The sequence below is a fragment of the Cyclopterus lumpus genome, chromosome 22 (assembly GCF_009769545.1).
Source record: "Cyclopterus lumpus isolate fCycLum1 chromosome 22, fCycLum1.pri, whole genome shotgun sequence".
NCBI lineage: Eukaryota > Metazoa > Chordata > Actinopteri > Perciformes > Cyclopteridae > Cyclopterus > Cyclopterus lumpus.
Window position 1 is genome coordinate 3,994,494 of NC_046987.1, and position 20,886 is coordinate 4,015,379.

The window sequence follows — 20,886 nt, forward strand, 5'->3', positions numbered from 1 at the left end:
AAAGATCACAAACCATTGTAATTTCTTTTCAAAACATCTCGGGATTTCCCAGGATTCAGAATTGTTACCCAGCAGCCCACGAAGAATTTACGGCGGTGCGCTCCTCACCACGGCCGTGTCGCTCTGCTCATAATGCTTCCTGATGTACTCGGCCATGGCGTTCTTATTGTTAAGCTCTTTCCTGAACACCATGATGTAACACTTCGGGGCCAAATGACAGCCCAGGATGCTGTAGCTGGAAATGAGGATGGCCGTGCTCTCGGTGGCGCGCTTGTACTTCCCGATCAGACTGATATAAATGGGGATGAGGAAAACCCAAACGATCAGAAACAGCAGCATGCTGATGGCGATCAAACTTGCATTTTTATACAGATCTGGCAGCTTTCTGCCTTTGATCGCGAACACGAAGCAGATGAAGGCCAAGCAAGTGTTGTAGGCCAACATGGCAATAAAGAACATGTTGGAGCCTTTCTCGCACTGCTTCAGGATGCTCTCCCTGAATATCACTTGATGGGCCTTGGGCGGGTACATGCCCAGCCACGACCCACAGAGGGCCACTTGGATCCCGGAGACGATCATCACCAGAGCCGCCGGCTGGTGGAGCCTCTTCGCACAGGATCGCGGGCTCACTTCAAAGCTGAAGCCCAGGGAGATCTGGAGCAGGTTGGCCAGGATGCAGGCGATGCAGAACGAGAAGGCGATGCCGTAGAGAGGCAGACCCACCATGCAGGAGGCACCGGTGGGTTTCCCCGCAAAGCTGAACGTAAGGCAGAAGCAAAGCAGCAGGGAGAGAAGCTCCAAGAGGCACAAGTAGCCTCCAACGGCCTTCACGACGGGAGTGCCCCAATAGACGGTGAACAAAACGGCAAACGCCACGGTGACCGCGATACCCAACACTGCCAGGGCACTCAAGATGCCAACGAAGGGGTCCGACCGCATCAGGAAGTCGACGGTTTTATCGATACACTCGTTCCTCTGCAGAGACGAATACTGGTCTGCACGGCACCGTTTGCACTGCTGGCCTGCGAAAGGGAGGGAGCACTTTTTTGGATGTCTCTTTGCATATTCATCAGGAAGAAGAGAATTCCGTTGGAAAAAAGTGCTATGCTATTTATTTAAAGCAGCACAGAAGGGTCGCGCTATTCAAAGGTGAACGTTGACCGCCTGTGGCTGAGGGAGCTGGGCGAGAAGCTTACGTTCAAGAATGCAGGAGGGTGGCGAGCATTGGATACGGCCTGGGGACCAGTGTGGACATATACAAGAGGTCTGGGGGATGGGGTGGGATGAATGATTTTTGTTTTTAAAATACTTTCTTTGTATCTCTTGTGTTGTTTTAGTTGTTTCCTTTTTGGACTATCGACTTTAACAGTAGTGGAGTAGAGGTTTTGTCGTAATCTGCCTTGCTCTCAGGTTGTTTGGTTCATTGTCATTCATTCCAAATTATTGGTCCCTGTTGTATTTTGTTATTTGCCCCTCCTCTCGTTTGAGATCACGTCACTTCCTGCTTGTGCAGGACTAACGACAGACAGGTCAAACTAATATGGGGGGGAAACAGAATTAGTACAACATGATGTGTGTATAAGATCTGCAAAAAAGATTGCTCTATTAACATATTGGGCTTGATATCAGGGTAGAGTGCAGGCTTCAAATCATGCATCTTATATCAGCTAAATTATTGTCACATTTCTTTGTAATTCAGCAGGTAGCGATCCAACCCATTCCAATTCTTCCCCTATTACGTGAATGTGATATCCTCAGTTATGTATCCATAGGGATCCCCTTAAACGGTATAGGTTTTTTATGATTTCGATATTTCATATGGGGATAAAATGCTTACCTTTTTCAGGGGAAAATTCTCCATCTGCACATCGAACACAATAAAAGCAGCAACGTTTGTGTAGTATTTTCAACTCCTGCCCGTGTTTACATGTTTTAGAACAGTTGAAAGCCGTTACCTTTGAAAAGACAAAAACAGAATTAGTACAACATGATGTCCTTATATAATCTTTTGAGGCATAAATACATGACGACATTCTGACCTTACCGTCACATTGCGCTTTTTTTCAACAAGATCAGCTCGGAGTTTGATTTTTTTATCCAGACGGTATTCTCCAATTTTTTCTATTTTTGGGTAATGCTTGTATTTTGTCCAGTTCCAATACAAAATATCATATCCTATACTTGGGTCTCCATTGCCGTCAAAGAATATTTGAGTATTGTTCACAGTGAGGTTTACTTTCTTGATTTCCGTAAAAAGCTGTGGAGACAAACATGGAGAGAAATGTTCTTGTTATTGCCTCTATTATTGAGGAGGCGTCAACAAATCGTGGACAATGTGGCAGAGTAATCAACAACACAAACACACTGTGACTTTGTACTCCTTTTCTTGCAGAGTTTTAGATGAGAAGATCGATACGATAAGGCTGTCGCCTGGTTAGCTTAGCTTAGCATAGCTAGGACACCTCACTTTTGTAACGCTAAATATGGCCGCCAGCTATGTAAATATCTCATGTTACCGAAAGAAAATATGAATACATCATGCAAATATAACCCAATCTTCTTTCATTCATCCACACTACATTCACAGCGCCCCTTTCGAACCCCTGGCGCAGCTCGTAATGGGTCAGCTTTGTTCTCCAGCGTCTTTGCTTGTATTTACCGTACAGATAGAGGGGTAACAATCTTCTCATCAAACTCTGCAAGAGATCAAAGAAGCATATTTCCTAAACGTTCAAATAAATTGGCAATGCAAGATGACTTTACTGTACCTTCAGGGCTGTAAATTCAGTGCTGCGTTTACAGCGATGGTTGTTGCACTTCAGCAAGCTCCTTAGACCCCTAGCAATGACTTGAACGGCTAAGTAGATGTTGTATGACTTATCCTGGTCAATGTAATTGGCCAAGGAGCTTGTGTCCCCGCATGTTGGCAAGCAGAGACCTTCTCCGTCCTCCTCAGGCGTACCAGAACAAGATGCACAATGAGTCTGGTAATACTCGAGAAAGGTGTTGGAGGTCCCATTGAACATTGAGATGACATAGTCTCTAAAGCCAGGCACCTCGTTCCTCTTGGAGATAAACCCGAAAATCTCCCCGACCCTCTCGATGCCCGGCAGTGTGGATATCAGCTTAGAGGTGGACCAGCTACCTGTTGCAATCCACGTTCTGTTGAGTCTGTGTATGATTGCTGCCTCCAGGATGACTCTAACATTAAATTCCTGGGTGAACAAGATGATGGCCTCAGCAGAGGACTTGTTGAATTTGCTCATCAGATCAGTCACGTACTTGTTTGTGGAATTGTTCAAGGAAAAGTTACCCGGCAGGATTAAAATAAATTCAACGCAGACATCCTTTATTTGACTGAAAAGGTCCTCTAGGTTGTCACTGCCGTACCTCCCGTGCTCATCGTCACTTCCTATAACGACCACTGTCTTCCAGTTAAACTTGATAATCAGGTCAACCATGGCCTCTGTCTGATGTTTGTCACTGGGTATCGTTCGCAGAAAAGTGGGGAACTTCAACTTCCTGCTGAGCAGCTCGCTAGTCGCAGCAAAGCCAATCTGAAACACACACGTACAAAACGAAGACACATTTAAACCGAAAGACAACGGATTATATTCATTGCCACTATTGCATTATGTGTTACGGAATCTTAGATTTATAAAGAAATTGCGTCATAACCTCATCATTAACCTCCCAAATCTTTCTAACTGTCGTTAATATGACACCGGCAGGCACAGAGAAGACACACCTGGGTAACGGAGGACAGCGCAAGAACTCGTGCAACAGCTATGGACATTTCAGAAGAAGATGCACCGATCACTGCCTTGGTTTCGGGTTCGGGTAGAGCGGTTTGAAAGTGTGCGGGTACTAAACAGCTCTGGGGGTCTGACTGGTTCCTCAGCAGCTGGAGCGTAGCTCTGATGGCCAGGCTGACATCTCCACACGTGTCGTAGATGTCATATCCTATGGAGAGGTTGGGTAGAACCCTCGGCATGCGCTGGTTTATTTCTCGGATGGCGTATATCATCACTTGAGCGCGAAGGAACATTTGGATATTAAAGCTGCAAAAATGGAAAGAGGAAGGTATGGAACATCCAAAATGAGTTGTCTGTCTTATCATGAATATAGTTGTAGTGTAAAGCTGTCTGATTTGGACGAGCGCATACTTACTCAGTGCAGGTGAGCTGTCCGGGCGTTATGTCGTAGTCGGTTTCTTGGTGAAGAGGGAAAAGTCCTCCAATCATGACGTCCCCATGAGAGTGTGCATGTAGGTAACTCTTTCCCGAACACGGGCAAAACACAACCATGGTGCTCACAAAGAACCGTAATAGCGAGAGCATTTTGGATGCACAGCAACGGGAAAACACACACCTCTCTCGAGAGTGTGGACTGGCTCCTGGACAGCAGCTCCCGTATAACTGCACCTTGTGGGAAGTCGGACCGGATCATTTGCATTGTCAGATGGAATCTGTCACGAGAAGCACAACAACAGCGCACATCTTCACGTACGGCTCGCACGCCACCGGCACATTGACTCATTCATTGGGAGAGTTTAGACAAGCCGGGTGTCTGTATGCGGCCGGAGTGTTGCGTTTGCTCATTTGAATAGGTGACATGTGCAAATAGATGTTAACTTGAGGTGTGATGTGCCATGTTTTGACACATTTATTATTTTCTGCCAGTAGTCTCCTTGGGAAGGAGGCAGAAAAATAGAAAAGTAAAACAACATGAAATGTGTCACAAAGGGGACGGGGAGCCACATTAGGAAGGATTTCAAATCAACATTTTTTTGCGGTGTTGGTGACATGTTCTTTTTAAAATGAATTTTAAGAGCATTTTTAAATGATTCGTGTGGCCGTCTGACCTGCCTGACACCAACAGTGTGACAAACGTTTTGCATGCGATGTGTCTAAAATGTGCAAGGTACAATTGTTGTGAGTCACCCAGCTTTTTAATATGAGTTGGGTGGGGAGGGATACACAAGTATTTAAATTCCCCCACATGTTGTTATTCTTCTGCCCGCTTACGCTGACGTCAGGACAGCCTCTAAGCTTGGAAAAGTACAGTCTTTCCAACATCGTCTGCATTTTGAATCAGGGAATGGCTCCTCTTATTTAGGGTCAGTGACCTTTTGAACCCCCTTGTCAGAAACGTGACGAGAAAGCTCTCAAATGTCTTAGAATACTTTGAATAATGCCGCCGAATGGAGTGAGCTCCTTCCCCACAGATGGTTCGGAGGTCTAACCACAAGAAGGTTTAACAGAGTATATATGCACATTATTTCATCCCCCCCCACTTTTTGCAGGCGTCCTCTCCCGTCGGCCGAGGCCCAGGTCCCAGCCTTGGTAGGTGCTGCTGTCTCCAAGGAAGAGTGTTCAGCTGAGATCAGGATGATCAGACATAAGTTACATTTGATAAGATACATTTGCTATTTGGGTTTGGTTCACAAGGTCAGGATGAGCAGTCTGCATGCACACAATGTTCAGAGTCAAGGGATACAGTTTCCATCTACAAAGAGCAACATGTCCACAACTACCCCAAGACTGAATAACGGTGGCGCAGTTTACAGAAGAGACCACAAGAGGGAAGCAGACCATGCCCTCTTTGTAATTTGTTCCATAGCAAGAGTCATATGGAGATGATACAGCAATGCTGTAGTTGTACATTTGGAGTTACTTTTTGGAGTCAATTTAAATTGAAACTGCTCCAACTGTTAACACTGACAGTGATATTGTCTCAGGATTAACGATTTAGATAGATAGAAGTACTAAGAATGTGTGACAGAATGTCCCCCTGTCATAATTTATGTGTACTGATCCCCATTAAGGCCTATATATATACACCATTCGTTTTTGTTATATATATATATATATATATATATATATATATATATATATATATTCAAAAGGATGGCGAAGTGACAGCTACTGCTGCTGCTCTGAAACCCCCCTCACTTGTCCACTCCTTCCTCCCTGGGCTCTTTATTCCCCACGCCTTGTGGGCAAGTGGACGAGACCATATAAATAGGCCCCCGTCGGCTGTGGAAGTGGACCTCCACACCAAGTGCTTCCAGACCAGGGTCGGACGGGACGGGACGGGACGGAAGTTGAACTGTGCGCGCGGACAACATGACCTCACTAACGTGGCCACTGCTCTGTGTCATCTTGGCCGCCGGAACCCTGGCGACTTCCCCGCAGTTCGGGTCCCGCGACCGGCAGATCCACTCGATCAGTCCGGGTGGCCCGCGGGTGTCCTCGGGGCCAGTCGGCCCGCGGGCCCGGCAGCCCTTCGAGGGGATCAGATCCGTGGAGCAGAGCTCCGACGAACCACCGAGACTTCGTGACGTCCAGCGAGGCTCCGAGGCCCGACCCGGGGCCAACAGGTACCTGGCCAAGCAGGAGAGACGGAGGGCTGGAGACGGAGGTGGGTTGGTGCTGCAGATGTCGTGTAGTCCTGTATGAGTTCACTGTCAACGTGCAGCCACGTGCCATCACTTTCTCATTGGTTTCCCCCGCAGGTTGTCACGGTTCGGGCAATTTTGTCCCGATTTGGCGCAAAAGCGTGTAAATATATGTGACTACACGTGTTTTTATTACTACTGTATTGTAAATTATTTTTTTGCAAATTTAATTGATAGTTATATTACAGACTCATAATCCCAGAGACTTGTATGATTCTGTGTAGCCACAGTTTATTCCCCTCATTTTATTACCAATGAAAAACACAGAACGTGCTATTTCAAAAATTAATATGTAGTTCTTTTCTTCTTCTAATCTTCTTCTCATATATATAAAATAAGAATCATTTTGGTGACTGAGGGTGTTTTACTATTAGCTATAGTGACATGCATTATCTATGTGTTACAACTTTAAGAGGCTCAAAATAAAATTATATTTAGTTAATAGTAAATAATATATAATAATGAATAAGATAAAATATTTTTACCTCCAAAAAAAACAATTTACATAGACAATAGCTAATTCCAAAAGCCCATATGGGCAACAATGCAACAGATTTTCTTCATCAACTATAAATATAACAGCCCAAAAAAGCGAGGGTTCACACTCTTTTCCCTTCTGTGATATACACATTGACAAACTGTTATTAAGCCAATAATCATGATGCATGCCCATCATTAAACCAAAGTAACTCCTGCTCTTAATGCTCTCCCCTCTGCCTCTCTCCATCCCCACCTCCCTTTGCAAAGCTGGTGGCACTAATTCTGGGGTTTATCGCTACCAGTCCTCCCATCCACCCAGGCCGCCAAAGAAAAGCCAGCCGCTCTCACAGCTGCAACACAAAGCAGCCCTCTGGCAGCCTGCCCCCGGTGGCTCTGCAACATCCATCGGAGCTGACGCAGGTACTTTACTTTCGCCCCCACTAACATGCTCTCATTTGACTCCCAAAAGACAGAAGTGGAGTTGTGGACAGTAATGGTAAAATGTGCCAAAGTGTCACATCACATGTCCCTAATAAAAAAACAATTGTGATAAGGAGGATGACTGTTATAGTGAGATTGAAAAGGAAATCTTGTTTGTTCAGCACGTGTGCAGCAATGTGTCGGAGTTTTAGTACTCTGTCTTCAATCCAAATACATTGGAATGTACACTTTAAATCCGACTAACATCTTTTTAATTTTGTATGAATTATTTTACAGCAACAAGATCTAACTGCAGAAATCGTCGCATAGACCTGGTCTTCATCATAGACAGCTCCCGCAGCGTGCGCCCTGCTGAGTTTGAAAAGGCCAAGGAGTTCCTACAAGACATGGTGGACAGCCTGGAGATCGGCTCGGACGCCACGCGGGTCGGCCTCGTCAATTACGCCAGCACGGTGCATATCGAGTTTCTCCTGAAGACCTATTTCACCAAGTCCGCCCTGAAGCAGGCGCTGGCCCGCGTCGAGCCCCTCGCCTCGGGCACCATGACGGGCATGGCCATCAAGACCGCCATGGAGAAAGCTTTCACGGCGGAGGCGGGGGCCAGAGCCAGCTCCGTGAACATCGCCAAAGTGGCCATCATAGTGACGGACGGGAGGCCCCAGGACAAGGTGGAGGACGTATCTGCGGCGGCCCGGGCATCTGGGATCGAGATCTACGCGGTGGGTGTGGACAGGGCCGACATGATGTCCCTCCGCCTCATGGCCAGCCCTCCGCACGATGACCACGTCTTCTATGTGGAGACCTATGGTGTCATTGAGAAGCTCACTTCCAAATTTAGGGAGACCTTGTGTGGTAAGGATGATGATAACGGGAGTGCGGATATTCCATTAGATGGCGGATTCGGTGATTATGGACTAGCCCTAGCTGGCAGAATAGACGGTAAAGGAATAAATAATGAAACTGACGATAAAGGAAACAACGGTATGTCAGATCCGTCCTTTTAGACTTACAACCTGTGATCGTACGGGCAGCACCATAGACGCAATCGCCATTCTAAAGTCACTGGTCCTCTTCTTTAGTCTTGAGAACAAGGGCAAGATAACCGGAGTGATTTACTGCCACTTGTTGGATTTCCCACAAAAAGGTATTTACTAGCTGTTGATGGTGACAAGCAGTGCAGTTAATGCACACAGCCGTAAACATAGCCAGTAAGTCACATACTAACCTCCTTAAAGAAGAGGACACATCCTCTGATCCCTCAAATTCTGCAACCCTGAACACTCACAAATGGTGTAAAGCCAACATGATGCTGCCTGTACTTTTCACATGGAGCGCGCTGCTCTCTGCTAAGCTTCCCCGGTCCACTACTTGGGCTCGAGCAGCCTGTGACAGAACATTAACGGCCATTCATCCTGCACGGCAACAACTCAATTAGCTTGCGCTGGCGTTCAACTTGACCGTAATGTATTTGAGCGGAAACTTTACAATTTTAAGAAATTGCGAAGAAAACGTCCGTTCAATAAAACGTAAGATATGCTTCTAGGCAGTAGACTACACTAACACACATATTCGCACAGAGTCAGAGGAGAAGATTGATACCACTCTCAAGTCCGAAGCTGGAACCACCACTGGTTAACTTAGCTTAGTATAAATACTGGAAACAGGGGCGAACAGCTAGTGTCACTCCGTCAGAAGTTTTTAGGTTATTTTATTATTAGTTTAATTTGTATAAAATATAAGTTGTGGTTTCACCTGTGAAACTATTTCTTGGCTGGTTGCAGTTGACCGGCAATTTCTTGGTTACATTTCATAGTAACCAAGAGGTCATAGAGTCAAGAATGTTTATACATTTGTAAAAAACTAATAATGGAGTGAATGAAATATATATATATATATATATATTTAATGTAATACTTAATGCACGTAGGCTACAGAACAACAGCCAAACTGCTCTTTGATATGATGGATGTGGGTGATAAGAACTAGGACGGTTTCCAAAATAAAGGTGTAATTCTCATTTTGTTGCGGAGTCTCGAAAGGACACAGTGAGACATTTCTTTTATCTGCTTTCCCTGACAATAAGTTTAGTGCTTTCTTGCAATAAGTTTAGTGTTCCCTTCCCATTATTTTGCAGTCTCAATTGAGTTCTGCAGAGAAGACACATTCTTGTAGACCAACTCTGAGCGTCGCTGTTCGACAAAAAGCCAATGGAATCTTTCCATAAACGTTTTGAATTATTGCAGATTTGCTCACTGGCAAACAAATGACACTTGGATGTCGTGTTCAGTAAGATACTCTTCACAAATGAACAATACTTTTATTATTTTTAAAGCGTAAATTCGATCACCAGAAGTAAAATGCTAACATTAGGCTAAAAACAAGGTAAACCACGGTCACATGACTTTACGTCACCGGTTACTAAGGTAAAGGCAGATTAGACATACAGACTGAAAAACGTGGCTGAATTGCCTTTGTGTATAGACATGTCATAACAATCGCCGTAGCAACAGCTGCAACTGTAGCACTAGCAATAACCATATCCACTGCTTCAACCCCAGCTCAACCCACTGCCAAGCATGCAGCTACAGCTGTGGTTATCAGTTGTCACACAAAGTAACTGTCCGAAGAGAAAAATGTCACCTTTTTAATTTCTCTTTTAAACTTTGGTACCTCCAACACAAGTAAGGTAACTGCTAAATGTGTTTAGCAGTTACCTTACTGCTAAACAACATGCTATTCATGTAGGTGTTGAATTTAAGCAGCCCTCTCTCACCAATTGGCGTAGGAATGACACAACAATTTGTAAGTCATTTTGCAAGCGAGCAAGAACGCCTTTCTTGCGAAATACATTGCAAGAGAGAGGCTGCTTCTCGGGACGTGTTTTCCTGTCACGTTGTTTCCGTACGTCTTTGACTTTTCTGTTCTTATTTCAAGGCCAACCTTTATGTTTTTCATAATCCTAACTAAGGTCTTTTTTGTTGCCGAAGAGTAACCGCGGCCGTTTCACGTTAACGACGTGCAGTAAAATGAAAGCCTAATGATGACACGTGGAATTTAGGTGCTATTAATACGCCTTCCCATGAGATAGGGGACTTAACGACACTGCTTAAAACTATGACTGACTTCTAGCGACATAAATTCTGTGTTTTCGATGTCACTACCAAGCGACATGCAACGATTACGACAGAGTGTTGCCTCAGTAGATATTGTGTTTGCATGGAATACTCTTTTGGACATATGGGATGGATGGTTATTCGGGTGTCCTATATTCAAAAGTCAATGTAACATTTGAAAACGGCATGTGACTATGTCTCTTCGTTCCTTAACAAATAACAGGATTTTTACTACAAAATCTATTGACTACAACATCGCTATAGATGAAGCACCGGGATCAAGCAAACTAATTTGAATGTGGCTTTATAGAATTACACAATTGCTTACAACTTACTAACATAATTATAACACAATATGATTGATGTCACTAGGCGTAAGCCAATCAGACATTGGAGTGTTTCTTTTCAGGTTTGGATGCATGTGCTCAGGGACACAATTGCCACCACATCTGTGTCAACAATGACTACTCATACGACTGCAAGTGTCGCAACGGCTATATCTTGAACCCGGATAAGAAAACATGCTCACGTAAGTATCTTTATCCTTGTCTCAATGTCTTTCTCATTGGGTTGTCACTATCTTAAAGTAACTAAAAAGGTTGCACATGGCAGAGTAATATTTTCATGGAATGTTGCTTTAGCATTGATTTGGGATTGGATTTGAAAAAAACTTATAATAAGTAGACATTTCTAACTTTTAAAATAAGAACTTTGACAGAACCTTTGAATTCCAAGTTCATACACTTTGAAGCTCCTTTTGGACATCAGTTAGATAGGCACTTTGTGTTGTGAACACACTGCATACCATCTCTTGTTACCAATGTTTTGGGTTGCCCCAAATAAATTAGGGCAGACACTATTCAGCACAGCTATTCAGTGAGCGGGACAATTATGAAGGCCTGGGCTGATGAGAAGCACGCATTTTAGAAGTAAATAATGGCCACTTAGAGACGACAAGTGGATCTTCTTTCCAAGTCACAAGCTTGACTGAATATTACTGTTCAGTAGGTCAGCTGCCCCAACTGCCCTGGGGGTTTCAAACCTGGAATTAGGTTTGCTGCCAACCTTCAGTTATGTACTTTAGAGCCAAACAAAGCATCTGAAACGCTTCGTATGCGGTTTATTCTAATGGGCCTGCACGGCTTGTTGAATCACATGTTTTCTGACCTAAACAGCCCACGAAAACCTGACTGTGTTGTCTTGTATCACAATTGTGTGGGCACTGCAGTAGTTCAGCCCTTGGGGCCTTGGCTGGCTGGTTAAAGTCCCTATGTGGACCAAGTAGGAGTTTGGACTGATACCTGGAGAGGTGCCCGTTCACTTCCTGGGTGCTGCTGGTGTGTTCTTGAGCAAGGCACCTGACCCCCAATCTGCTTCCCTTGCGCTGTATAGTGTCTGCCCACTGCTCATAATACTGGGATTAGTTAAGTGCAGAGGCTTATTGAATAATAATAATAATTATGTTCCCTTTCAGCAGTATAGTACACCTGTCTGAGTGGTTTACAGGTTGATGTGCATATATGAAATGGAACTGGCTCGGCGTCTTGTCGGTTAGTTTGTTAAATGAAGTGTCTGTTTTCAGTTTCAGATACATGTGCCCAAGGACACGACTGCCAACATATCTGTGTCAGCACTGATGACTTGTACATCTGCAAATGTCGTGAGGGATATGTGTTGAATGCAGACCAGAAAACATGCTCACGTAAGAACCTAGATATTGTTTTCATAGATTTGTTTACACGACTGAAGGTTTCTATGTATCATCCATATACTGTGCATAGCAAGAGCTGGTGAGGCGTTTTGTACAGTGGGTGCCACTTGGCTTGACTGAATAGGAGATGTTTTGGTTCATAGGAACTGCTCTATTATTAGTTCCACAATAAGGGCTTCCAGTCAATGGGATATGTGTTGAATGCAGACCAGAAAACATGCTCACATGAGAAGCTGGACTTTTCAGGTAGACTTTATGTTTGTATTTTGGCACAGATCTCCAACAAATCTACTTATGCTCCTTGATTAAACTACATCTGTAGAATACATTGACTTGTCACAACAGCAACGTTGGGGTTTTCACAATATTTTGGGTATTGTTGAGGTGTTCTAGGAGCCACCATAGCAGCCATTAAAGATACTGCACTTTAAGGCACTTATACATTGGCTTTTGCTTCAGCTTAAGTGCTTGTTCTTTGGATTTGGGTTATTCTTAGTGGGAAGCGAGTGCTTCAACCACCTTGAATTTTGCACAGGGTCAGGAACAGATCCGCTCTTGTGACTATTGTTATGGGGTTGCCTTGACTAGTGCACCGCCACAAATGGTTGTTGTGCTCAGCAACAACAAGTTAACATGCAGAAATATTTCTTTTCAGATTTACACACATGTGTCCAGGGACATGACTGCCAGCATATTTGTGTGGAAAACGGCGATGCTTACCTCTGTGTGTGTCACGAGGGATATGTGTTGAATGCAGACAAGAAAACATGCTCACGTAAGAACCCTTAAAGATAGATGTCATGTCCATCTTTGCTGCAGTGTTTCAGGTTTCCCAAAAAGTGAATTACTGTTCATACTTGAGTAAATGTAGAAGTCGAACACTTAAGAATCCCTACACTTTTGTTTGCCTAAACAGCTTAAAAACCTCATCTTGACAGCGAGAGCTGCCTAGGCACTCCATTTTTGACATGTTCCGAGTGTGAAGCTGTATGTGTTGAATTGATTTTAAAAAGCATAGAAGTAGGAAACTGGGATTGATGCACAGAGTTCAAGCAAATTGCCCTTTTTTTTAAGGTAGACTTAGTTGGTTAGATGTGGAAGCGTCTTTTTTCAGGTTCAGATACATGTGCCCAAGGATATGACTGCCAGCATATTTGTGTCAGCACCAATGACTCCTACATCTGCAAATGCCGTGAGGGATATGTGTTGAATGCAGACCAGAAAACGTGCTCACGTAAGAACCTGAATATTTTTCATAGATGTGCTGTCTGTTTGTTGGGCCAGTTCCAATGTGACTGAAAGTTTCTATGTATTGCCTAAAACATATGCTGTACATACAAGAGTTGCTAAGGCTCTGTAAAAAATAATATTTGCCAAACAAAGGGTCTACAATAAGTTCCACAATAAGGGCTTCATATGTGGGAGTTCTTTTTTTCAGGTTTGGATTCATGTTCCCGGGGACATGACTGCCAGCATATTTGTGTCAGCACTGATGAATCGTACATCTGCAATTGTCGAATGGGATATGTGTTGAATGCAGACAGGTTGCCACCGGTTTCCCACAATTATACTTATGTTCCTTGATTAAGCAGCAAGTGCTGCTGAGGCACTTGCATTGTTCCAAATGCGCGGTAAAATATATTGAATTGTTTTGGAAAAGTATAGAATTAAGAACCTAGAATTGATGGACAGAGAAATTGGGCAAATGGCCAAGACATTTTTCTTCTACTACAATTGACTCCACAAAGCTCTCAAAAATGGTAATGACGCACGAACAAGGCAACAGTGCTGACAGAGCAAACAGTGTTCACCTGAGGAGGAACCGCCAAGTGGGCGGGCGCTTACACGAGAATGCCGGGGGTCTGGATATAATCCCTGTATGAGAGCAGTGTGGAGTGGCGGCCATTAGCTAGCTAGTGGGGCTAACACGCAGGGACTCACTTGCATTAACATGTTCTAAAAGACACACGCAGTTGGACTGGACTTCCTTCCTTCTCTGCTACGCAGTCATTACTCACCTATATTTTTACATACCAAAAAGGTCTTTGCTGCTATATTAATGTTCTAAATGTTGTCAAGTGAACCTTTAAAGTCTCAGCCGTGATGGGCTTGACTGATGTAATTCTATTGTGTTACATGTGTGGGAGTGTTTGTTTTCAGGGTCAACTACATGTGCCCAGGGACATGACTGCCAACATATTTGTGTAAACACTGAGGATTCTTACATCTGCAAGTGTCCTTTGGGATATGTGTTGAACGCTGACTAGAAAACATGCCCACGTAAGCACCGTTGTCCTTGTAGTTGGAGTGTGATTTTCTGTAAGCGTAAAATGGGTTGCAAATAGACGAGAACACATGCCTTATGAGATTTGATATGCACTCCTCAGAGCAGTGTCTCTGGTTTACGACAATCGTTACTTTAGTGCTTGATTAAATACTGATGGACAGGCATATTGCAATGTGGGCGTGTGGGTTTCTCTGAATAGACTTTAATTCTGAGGTTGTTATGGTACTTTGTACAGACTTTCTTCACAATTTGCACCTTCACAGTCAGTTGTTGAGCTCGGCGTGAATAACTTAGGTGACTGATACAGAAATAAGAGTGGAGCATGCAACCTCATAGTAACAGGAAACATGGCCATACTGAGGCTCCAACAGTCCAGGATCTCTACTTGACTGATGTCATGATTTGTCAGTTTTTCTTAAGTTATGTGGACATCTCTCTTTTCAGGCTATGATCCATGTGCCCATGGACATGATTGCCAGCACTTTTGTGAGAACAATGTTGACTCGTACCTTTGCAGGTGTCAAGTGGGATATAAGTTAAATGCCGACCAAAAAACATGCTCACGTAAGAACTTGGACCTTATACTATGCATGTTTTAGAGTATCAGGCCATTGTTCCGAAAGTCCGAATGTACCAGGGACAGCCTGTTATCCCGAAAACAAACTCCCGTTGGTCCATTGCTCTGAAAATACAAACTTTCCCTGCAACAAGCACATGGCTAATTATAATGCATTATGCATTATATTTCTGGTAGAAATAAAACCAGGAAGGTACAATGACATTATTCTGCATAATAATTAGCCATGTGCTTCTGTTTGTAGCAGGGAGAGTGTGTATCTTTATAGCAATCAGCCTTGGGAACAATGGCTACTTCTTTATGGGATAATAAACTGTTGGTGGGCTTTTGGTCCAATGGGACATTTTTCGGACTATTGGTGTTTCAGAATACGGGCCTTCGAAAGAATGGGCCGTCCCTTGTCTTACTGCAGTGTGACTGTTTAGCAGAATTCAAAAATGATTAGCTGTGGAAGTGTCTCTTCTCAGGTTTGGACACATGTGACCAGGGACATGACTGCCAGCACATTTGTGTCACAAATGGTGATTCATACCGTTGCAAGTGTCGTGAGGGATATGCGTTGAACGCAGACCAGAAAACATGCTCACGTAAGAACCTGGATTTTACCTGTACATTTTATATGCATGTCAGGGTGCATTGTCCTGGGTCTCCCTTGAAGTCTGTTATCTATTAATTCACAAAAGAATGCTTAACAAATTTGAATTGGACAGCAACAACTTTGAAAGCTTCACATCTCACTATGTGCCTCTTGATGGCTCTCATTCAATTAATCAGCTACTAGTCAGTTACAAGTGTGAGTGTCCCTTTTCAGGTTCAGATACATGTGCACAAGGACATGACTGCCAACATGTCTGCATCAGCAATGATGACTCGTACATCTGCAAGTGTGAGGTGGGATATGTGTTGAATGCAGACCAGAAAACATGCTCACGTAAGAACATGGACCTTTTGTCTTGATATGCATGTCCAGGTGCACTATTTGTGGTTGACTAAAATCGTTATTGTTATCATTGTATATACTTGAATACATGCAGAAGGAGGCATAGAGCATTTAGTCATGGCCTTTATAATTTCTTCTAATTCAATTTTGGCCAACCAAAATCTTCACCATGGAGGTTTGCTGTGGATGTCAGCTGTGGAAGTCTCTTTTCAGGTTCAGATGTGTGTAACCAAGGACATGACTGCCAACATATTTGTGTGAAAAATGGCGATTCTTACTCATGCATGTGTCAGGAGGAATATGTGTTGAACGCTGACCAGAAAACATGCTCACGTAAGAACCTGAATTGTAATTGTATACTTGACATGCATGTTCTTTTGAAATACTAGTGACCCATCTTTAGGTCCACAACAGGCCAAAGATTAATTCAGTGATAGTGTTGGACTACGTTAGATGTGGAAGTCTCTCGTTTCAGGTTTGGATACATGTGCCCAGGGACATGACTGCCAGCACATTTGTGTCAAAAATGGTGATTCTCACTTTTGCTCATGTCATGAGGGATATGTGTTGAATGCAGACAAGAAAACATGCTCACGTAAGAACTTGAATTTGACCTATACGTTTGATGTGCATGCTCTGTCTCCATTATTTTAGGCGCATTACCTAGTACTGCAGAAGATATTGTCTAAAGGATGAAAGAATCCACATGGGATTGGCGCTTGCCAAGAAACAACCACCAAGTTTGTCGCTATACCTTTTATCCACTGTGCTGTGGATACAATGGGTATCAGCTCACGTAGATTGTTGTAAAAAGATTAGTATAGTCTGGAGGGAATTAATTCAGGACATGACTGCCAACACTCGTACATCTGCAAATGTTGTGAGGGATATGTGTTAAATGCAGACCGGAAAACATGCTAATGCAAGCATCTGATTTGTTTCAATATGCATATGCATCTGTGGCGTGATCCAGCATCTCAGATGTCTGCGTGACTAAGCAGAAGAAATGGAGACCGGGAATGTTAAAATGTATGGTCACATGGCTAAAGCATTGGCTTCTTCTACGAAGAACTGTGACCAAAGGCTCTGCAAAAGGCTTGGGGATTGTTTTCATGTCATAGGTCTAGGAGCTGAGATGTGAGTTTTTCCTTTCAGGTCCAGGTTCAGATGCTTGTGCCCATGGACATGACTGCCAGCACATGTGCATCAACAATGGGAACTCCTACGTCTGCAGGTGTCAAGTTGGATATGTGTTGAACATGGATCAGAAGACCTGCTCACGTAAGAAACTTCCTTTCAACTAGACATTGGTGCAGCACCTCAAGATGCTTTGAAGAGTTCTTGTATTGTGCTAGACAGTAATACATATCAAGGTAATGATAACCAATTGCTCCTTGGCCTTGAAATACTTAGACCAAGATGTGGGAATGTCTCTTTCCAGGTACAAATGCATGTGGTCAGGGAAATGACTGCCAGCAGATTTGTATCAACAACGGGGACTCCTACAACTGCAAGTGCCAAGATCGATATGTGTTGAATGCAGACCAGAAAACATGCTCACGTAAGGATGGAGGATTTTTGTTTCTTCCAACATGCATAATGGTGTCTGTGTATTGAGACCTTTCAAAAGATTCTCAAAATGTTTAATCAGTTCTAGCCTCAGGTTCAATTTGTTGCCCAACCCTCTCATATTATTGCGTTGTGAGCTGTGTAGTACAACTAGTGTTGTGCTCGGCCCGACTGAGAAAATGTGCCAGACTGGCACTAACTTGTGGTGTGGCATGCGTGGACATGGCTTGGAGACCTCAAAGGAACTGTGCGCAACCAAGTTTTGACAGCTGACCAGGGCCTCCTTGAATACTCGTTCCCTATAAAACTCAGAGGCTTTATCGAAGACAGGCTGGACCCTGTGCTTGACTTGACGAGAGCCATTCTCAAGCCATCATCCTTAACTATGCAAGATTTAAGGTGAGAGTGAGATGTTTTCCAATTGCTATCTGTTATGATAATTACATAAATATATTTCACCCAGGCTTTGCTCTCTTAAAGGGTCTATAGGCTTGACAAATTTCCCCATGCAAAGTAGTACTGGAATTTACTTTGACATCCACCTTATTACTGGCAACATGGAAAGCTCAGAAGCTTAGAGTAAGCAATGGTGATACTTTTTCAATGCTGGAACAATCAATCTGGAAGATTGTGGATATTCTGGCTGTAATAAAAATACAGTTAGGTTGAGGCAACAAAACTACTTTGTTAGGGTTATGAAAAACAAGTCTGTAAACTGCATAAAATATGTAAGAAAACAACATACCTTTACTTCAAATACTTAAACAAGACTTTTGGTTTCACACGGGACCCAAGCACCGGTCTACCGGGTTATAGTCCTGTGTTCCCATCCACCACAAGTAGTTTGTATGGCCCCCAACAGAGATCCAGGCTAATTCCTAAATGTTCTCAGATCTTAGAAGTTATGAACTGGCCCGTGGCCTTCTGTCAATATGCAAATGTAGCCCTGTGAAATAGAATGAAGTTTAAGGATCCCCGATTCTATGACCACAGGTCTGTAAATGCCTGTCAACCAATCTACACAAATTGTGATTGTAGACTGTACTGTTAAATGGAATCATATAAAATATCTTACTTATATACTCACCCATGTGAATTTCAATGCACTGCTGTAGGTCGGAAAATTGGTCAAGCCTATGACACTGATAGGGGCCTTTAGATTAAATGTAGTTACAATGCATACACTTTGATCTTAATAGTTATCATACCTTTCATGTCTACCTTTTTGCATTCTTTAGCTTTGGAGAAGTCTGCTGTTGACTGCAACCAAAGCCACTGTCCAGCGACGAGCAATTCTTCCACTGATCCAGCCGTTAATGGCACAGTTTGTAGGACACACGAGTGTGCTGTGCTGCTGGTTTAAGGATTGAGAAACTACAATGGAAGTTGTGGTGGGAGACCACCCAAAACGTTGGTCCAAGTAAAGGACCAAAAGAAATTGGTTGGAATCGATTTGCCTGTCGTCTGTTGTGTTTTTCAGTAATTTGGCTTGTATGTATACATGAGTATATTGCTCCAACGGTTATTAACATGCGTCCTCTTTAACGCTATCCACGCCTGACCTCAGTAACTGAGCATTCCCGGGTTGTGATTAACTAATTGAAGTGATTGAATTTTTTTTTTTTACATATTTCCTAATCTCACTCACAAAAGTGGAAAAATCATGATTAGAACTGATCGCTACTATATTGCTCAATGAATATCCACTATGCTTATGTTTCCATTTAAAACAACACCTCATTATCTGATTTCGTCATCTCCAAAATGTTCTCATACTGAACACCAACATCGGGGGAATATCAGATGTGCTGTGGAGCCAAATGGATTATTACAAAGACGCCACGCATGGTGAAGCACCACTCACATGCCTTGACCGTCTCCATGTTTTTTTTCTCTCATTCTCTTAGAGGAAATGAGGAGTGAAACAACTCAAGACGCCTGCATGTGTGAAGCCCAGATTGTGTTCCAGAAAAAAGTGCAGGCGGCCATTCAGGAGCTGAGCAGAAAACATATCCTTTTGCTTGACAGACTTAGAAGGGTCTGCGGTTGGAATTTGTTTAAAGAAATTGGGATTATGTAAGAGAAATATCTGCTACGCACCTCTAAATATTGGAGATATTGGGCTGCTGCTACAATGGTCTTCTCTCATTAGTACTTTTAATAAGCATAAGTTGAATCTGAATCGATAGTTTGAGTCCGTTGATTTGTAGTGGTACATCTTTAGAAAATGCTCAGCGATGATGAACAACTTCAATAACAAAAATTGGTTTCCTTGACAGTCTGTTCACTTGATGCACTTTCAGACAAAGTGAACCTTATTGAGGGCCAAGGGCACAATTAAGGACAGCGATGAAGACATGTTCATGACGAGGATCCTCTGACCAGCGGAAGTCTTGTAACCCTCAAAATGCTTCTGTAATAATGTTTGCATGGTGTGGATTTCTCATGCAGTATACTGATCGCGTTAATATTTAATATCATAAACAAGCATTTTGCATCCACAACACTGTATGTTATTACTTCTTTTGTTAAAGTCAGGTATAACTGGTGTAAATGTTTACATATACTGCACCTGTATATTTGTAAGAAAAGCTCCATTTCTTTCTGGCAGTGTAAGCCATCCAGTATGGAATCAAAATATGTGAGATAGTTAGGGAAATTATAGAATAGAGAAGTGAAAACCTCATTGTAGACATGTTAAAAGTATACTTTCAACTATTTCAATGTTTTTTGTGGAAGACTTGTACCGGATCCAAGATGCAAGAGTATTTCCTGGTCAGTGTTCCTCCATGCATAACCACAACACAACAACTAATCTCCTCTACAACAAGAGCATTGTTGTTGCCTCGATCCAATGAGCCTGTGGCATTGTTACATCACAGTGAATTACTATAATCCTGTTCTTTGATACCTGAAATATTGCAACAACTATATTGCGCACAATTAGTTGTTTTGTTTTGTTTGTAACATACTGGTACAATTGTTTCAGTGGGAAAACAATTTAGGGAGTTATTGGACGGCGTCAACATTTTACACGCTTGGCAAGTGTTGTACCAAAGTGTCTGGTCGCGGTCCTAGAAATTAAATAAAATGTTTCCGTTTTTTGATTGGTGAGATTTTAATTTGAACTTTTAAGAAGGTTTTTGCGTTCAGTTAAAACCGCAACATCATTTTCTTTATACAATACACACATGTAGGCCTAATGTATTTCTGACTTGGTCATATCAAAAGAACACATGTGAAACCAATTGAGAAGGGCGTTTGTGGTGCAGGGATCTCTGAGTAAACTGATAATATTGTTCATATTA

The 20,886-nt window shown here is 43.0% G+C and overlaps 2 protein-coding genes across 2 annotated transcripts; one reads left to right on the plus strand and one right to left on the minus strand.

The window, feature by feature from the left end:
* Positions 1 to 87: 87 nt before the first annotated feature.
* Positions 88 to 6,130, minus strand: LOC117751537 (G-protein coupled receptor family C group 6 member A-like). Its single transcript, XM_034563456.1, has 8 exons — positions 5,955 to 6,130; positions 4,372 to 4,468; positions 4,171 to 4,277; positions 3,749 to 4,061; positions 2,769 to 3,557; positions 2,045 to 2,257; positions 1,838 to 1,955; positions 88 to 1,022 (listed from the first exon to the last, which is right to left on the minus strand). The coding sequence occupies exons 1-8, from the start codon at positions 6,128 to 6,130 to the stop codon at positions 88 to 90; spliced, it is 2,748 nt and encodes a 915-aa protein (XP_034419347.1).
* LOC117751712 (matrilin-3-like) lies at positions 6,019 to 20,685 on the plus strand. The gene is made up of 9 exons (XM_034563674.1): positions 6,019 to 6,423; positions 7,208 to 7,360; positions 7,658 to 8,233; positions 10,904 to 11,023; positions 13,320 to 13,439; positions 17,165 to 17,290; positions 17,451 to 17,570; positions 19,486 to 19,587; positions 19,867 to 20,685. Exons 1-9 carry the CDS (start codon positions 6,129 to 6,131, stop codon positions 19,917 to 19,919), a joined length of 1,665 nt encoding a protein of 554 aa, XP_034419565.1. The 5' UTR covers positions 6,019 to 6,128; the 3' UTR covers positions 19,920 to 20,685.
* The last annotated feature ends 201 nt before the right edge of the window (positions 20,686 to 20,886 follow it).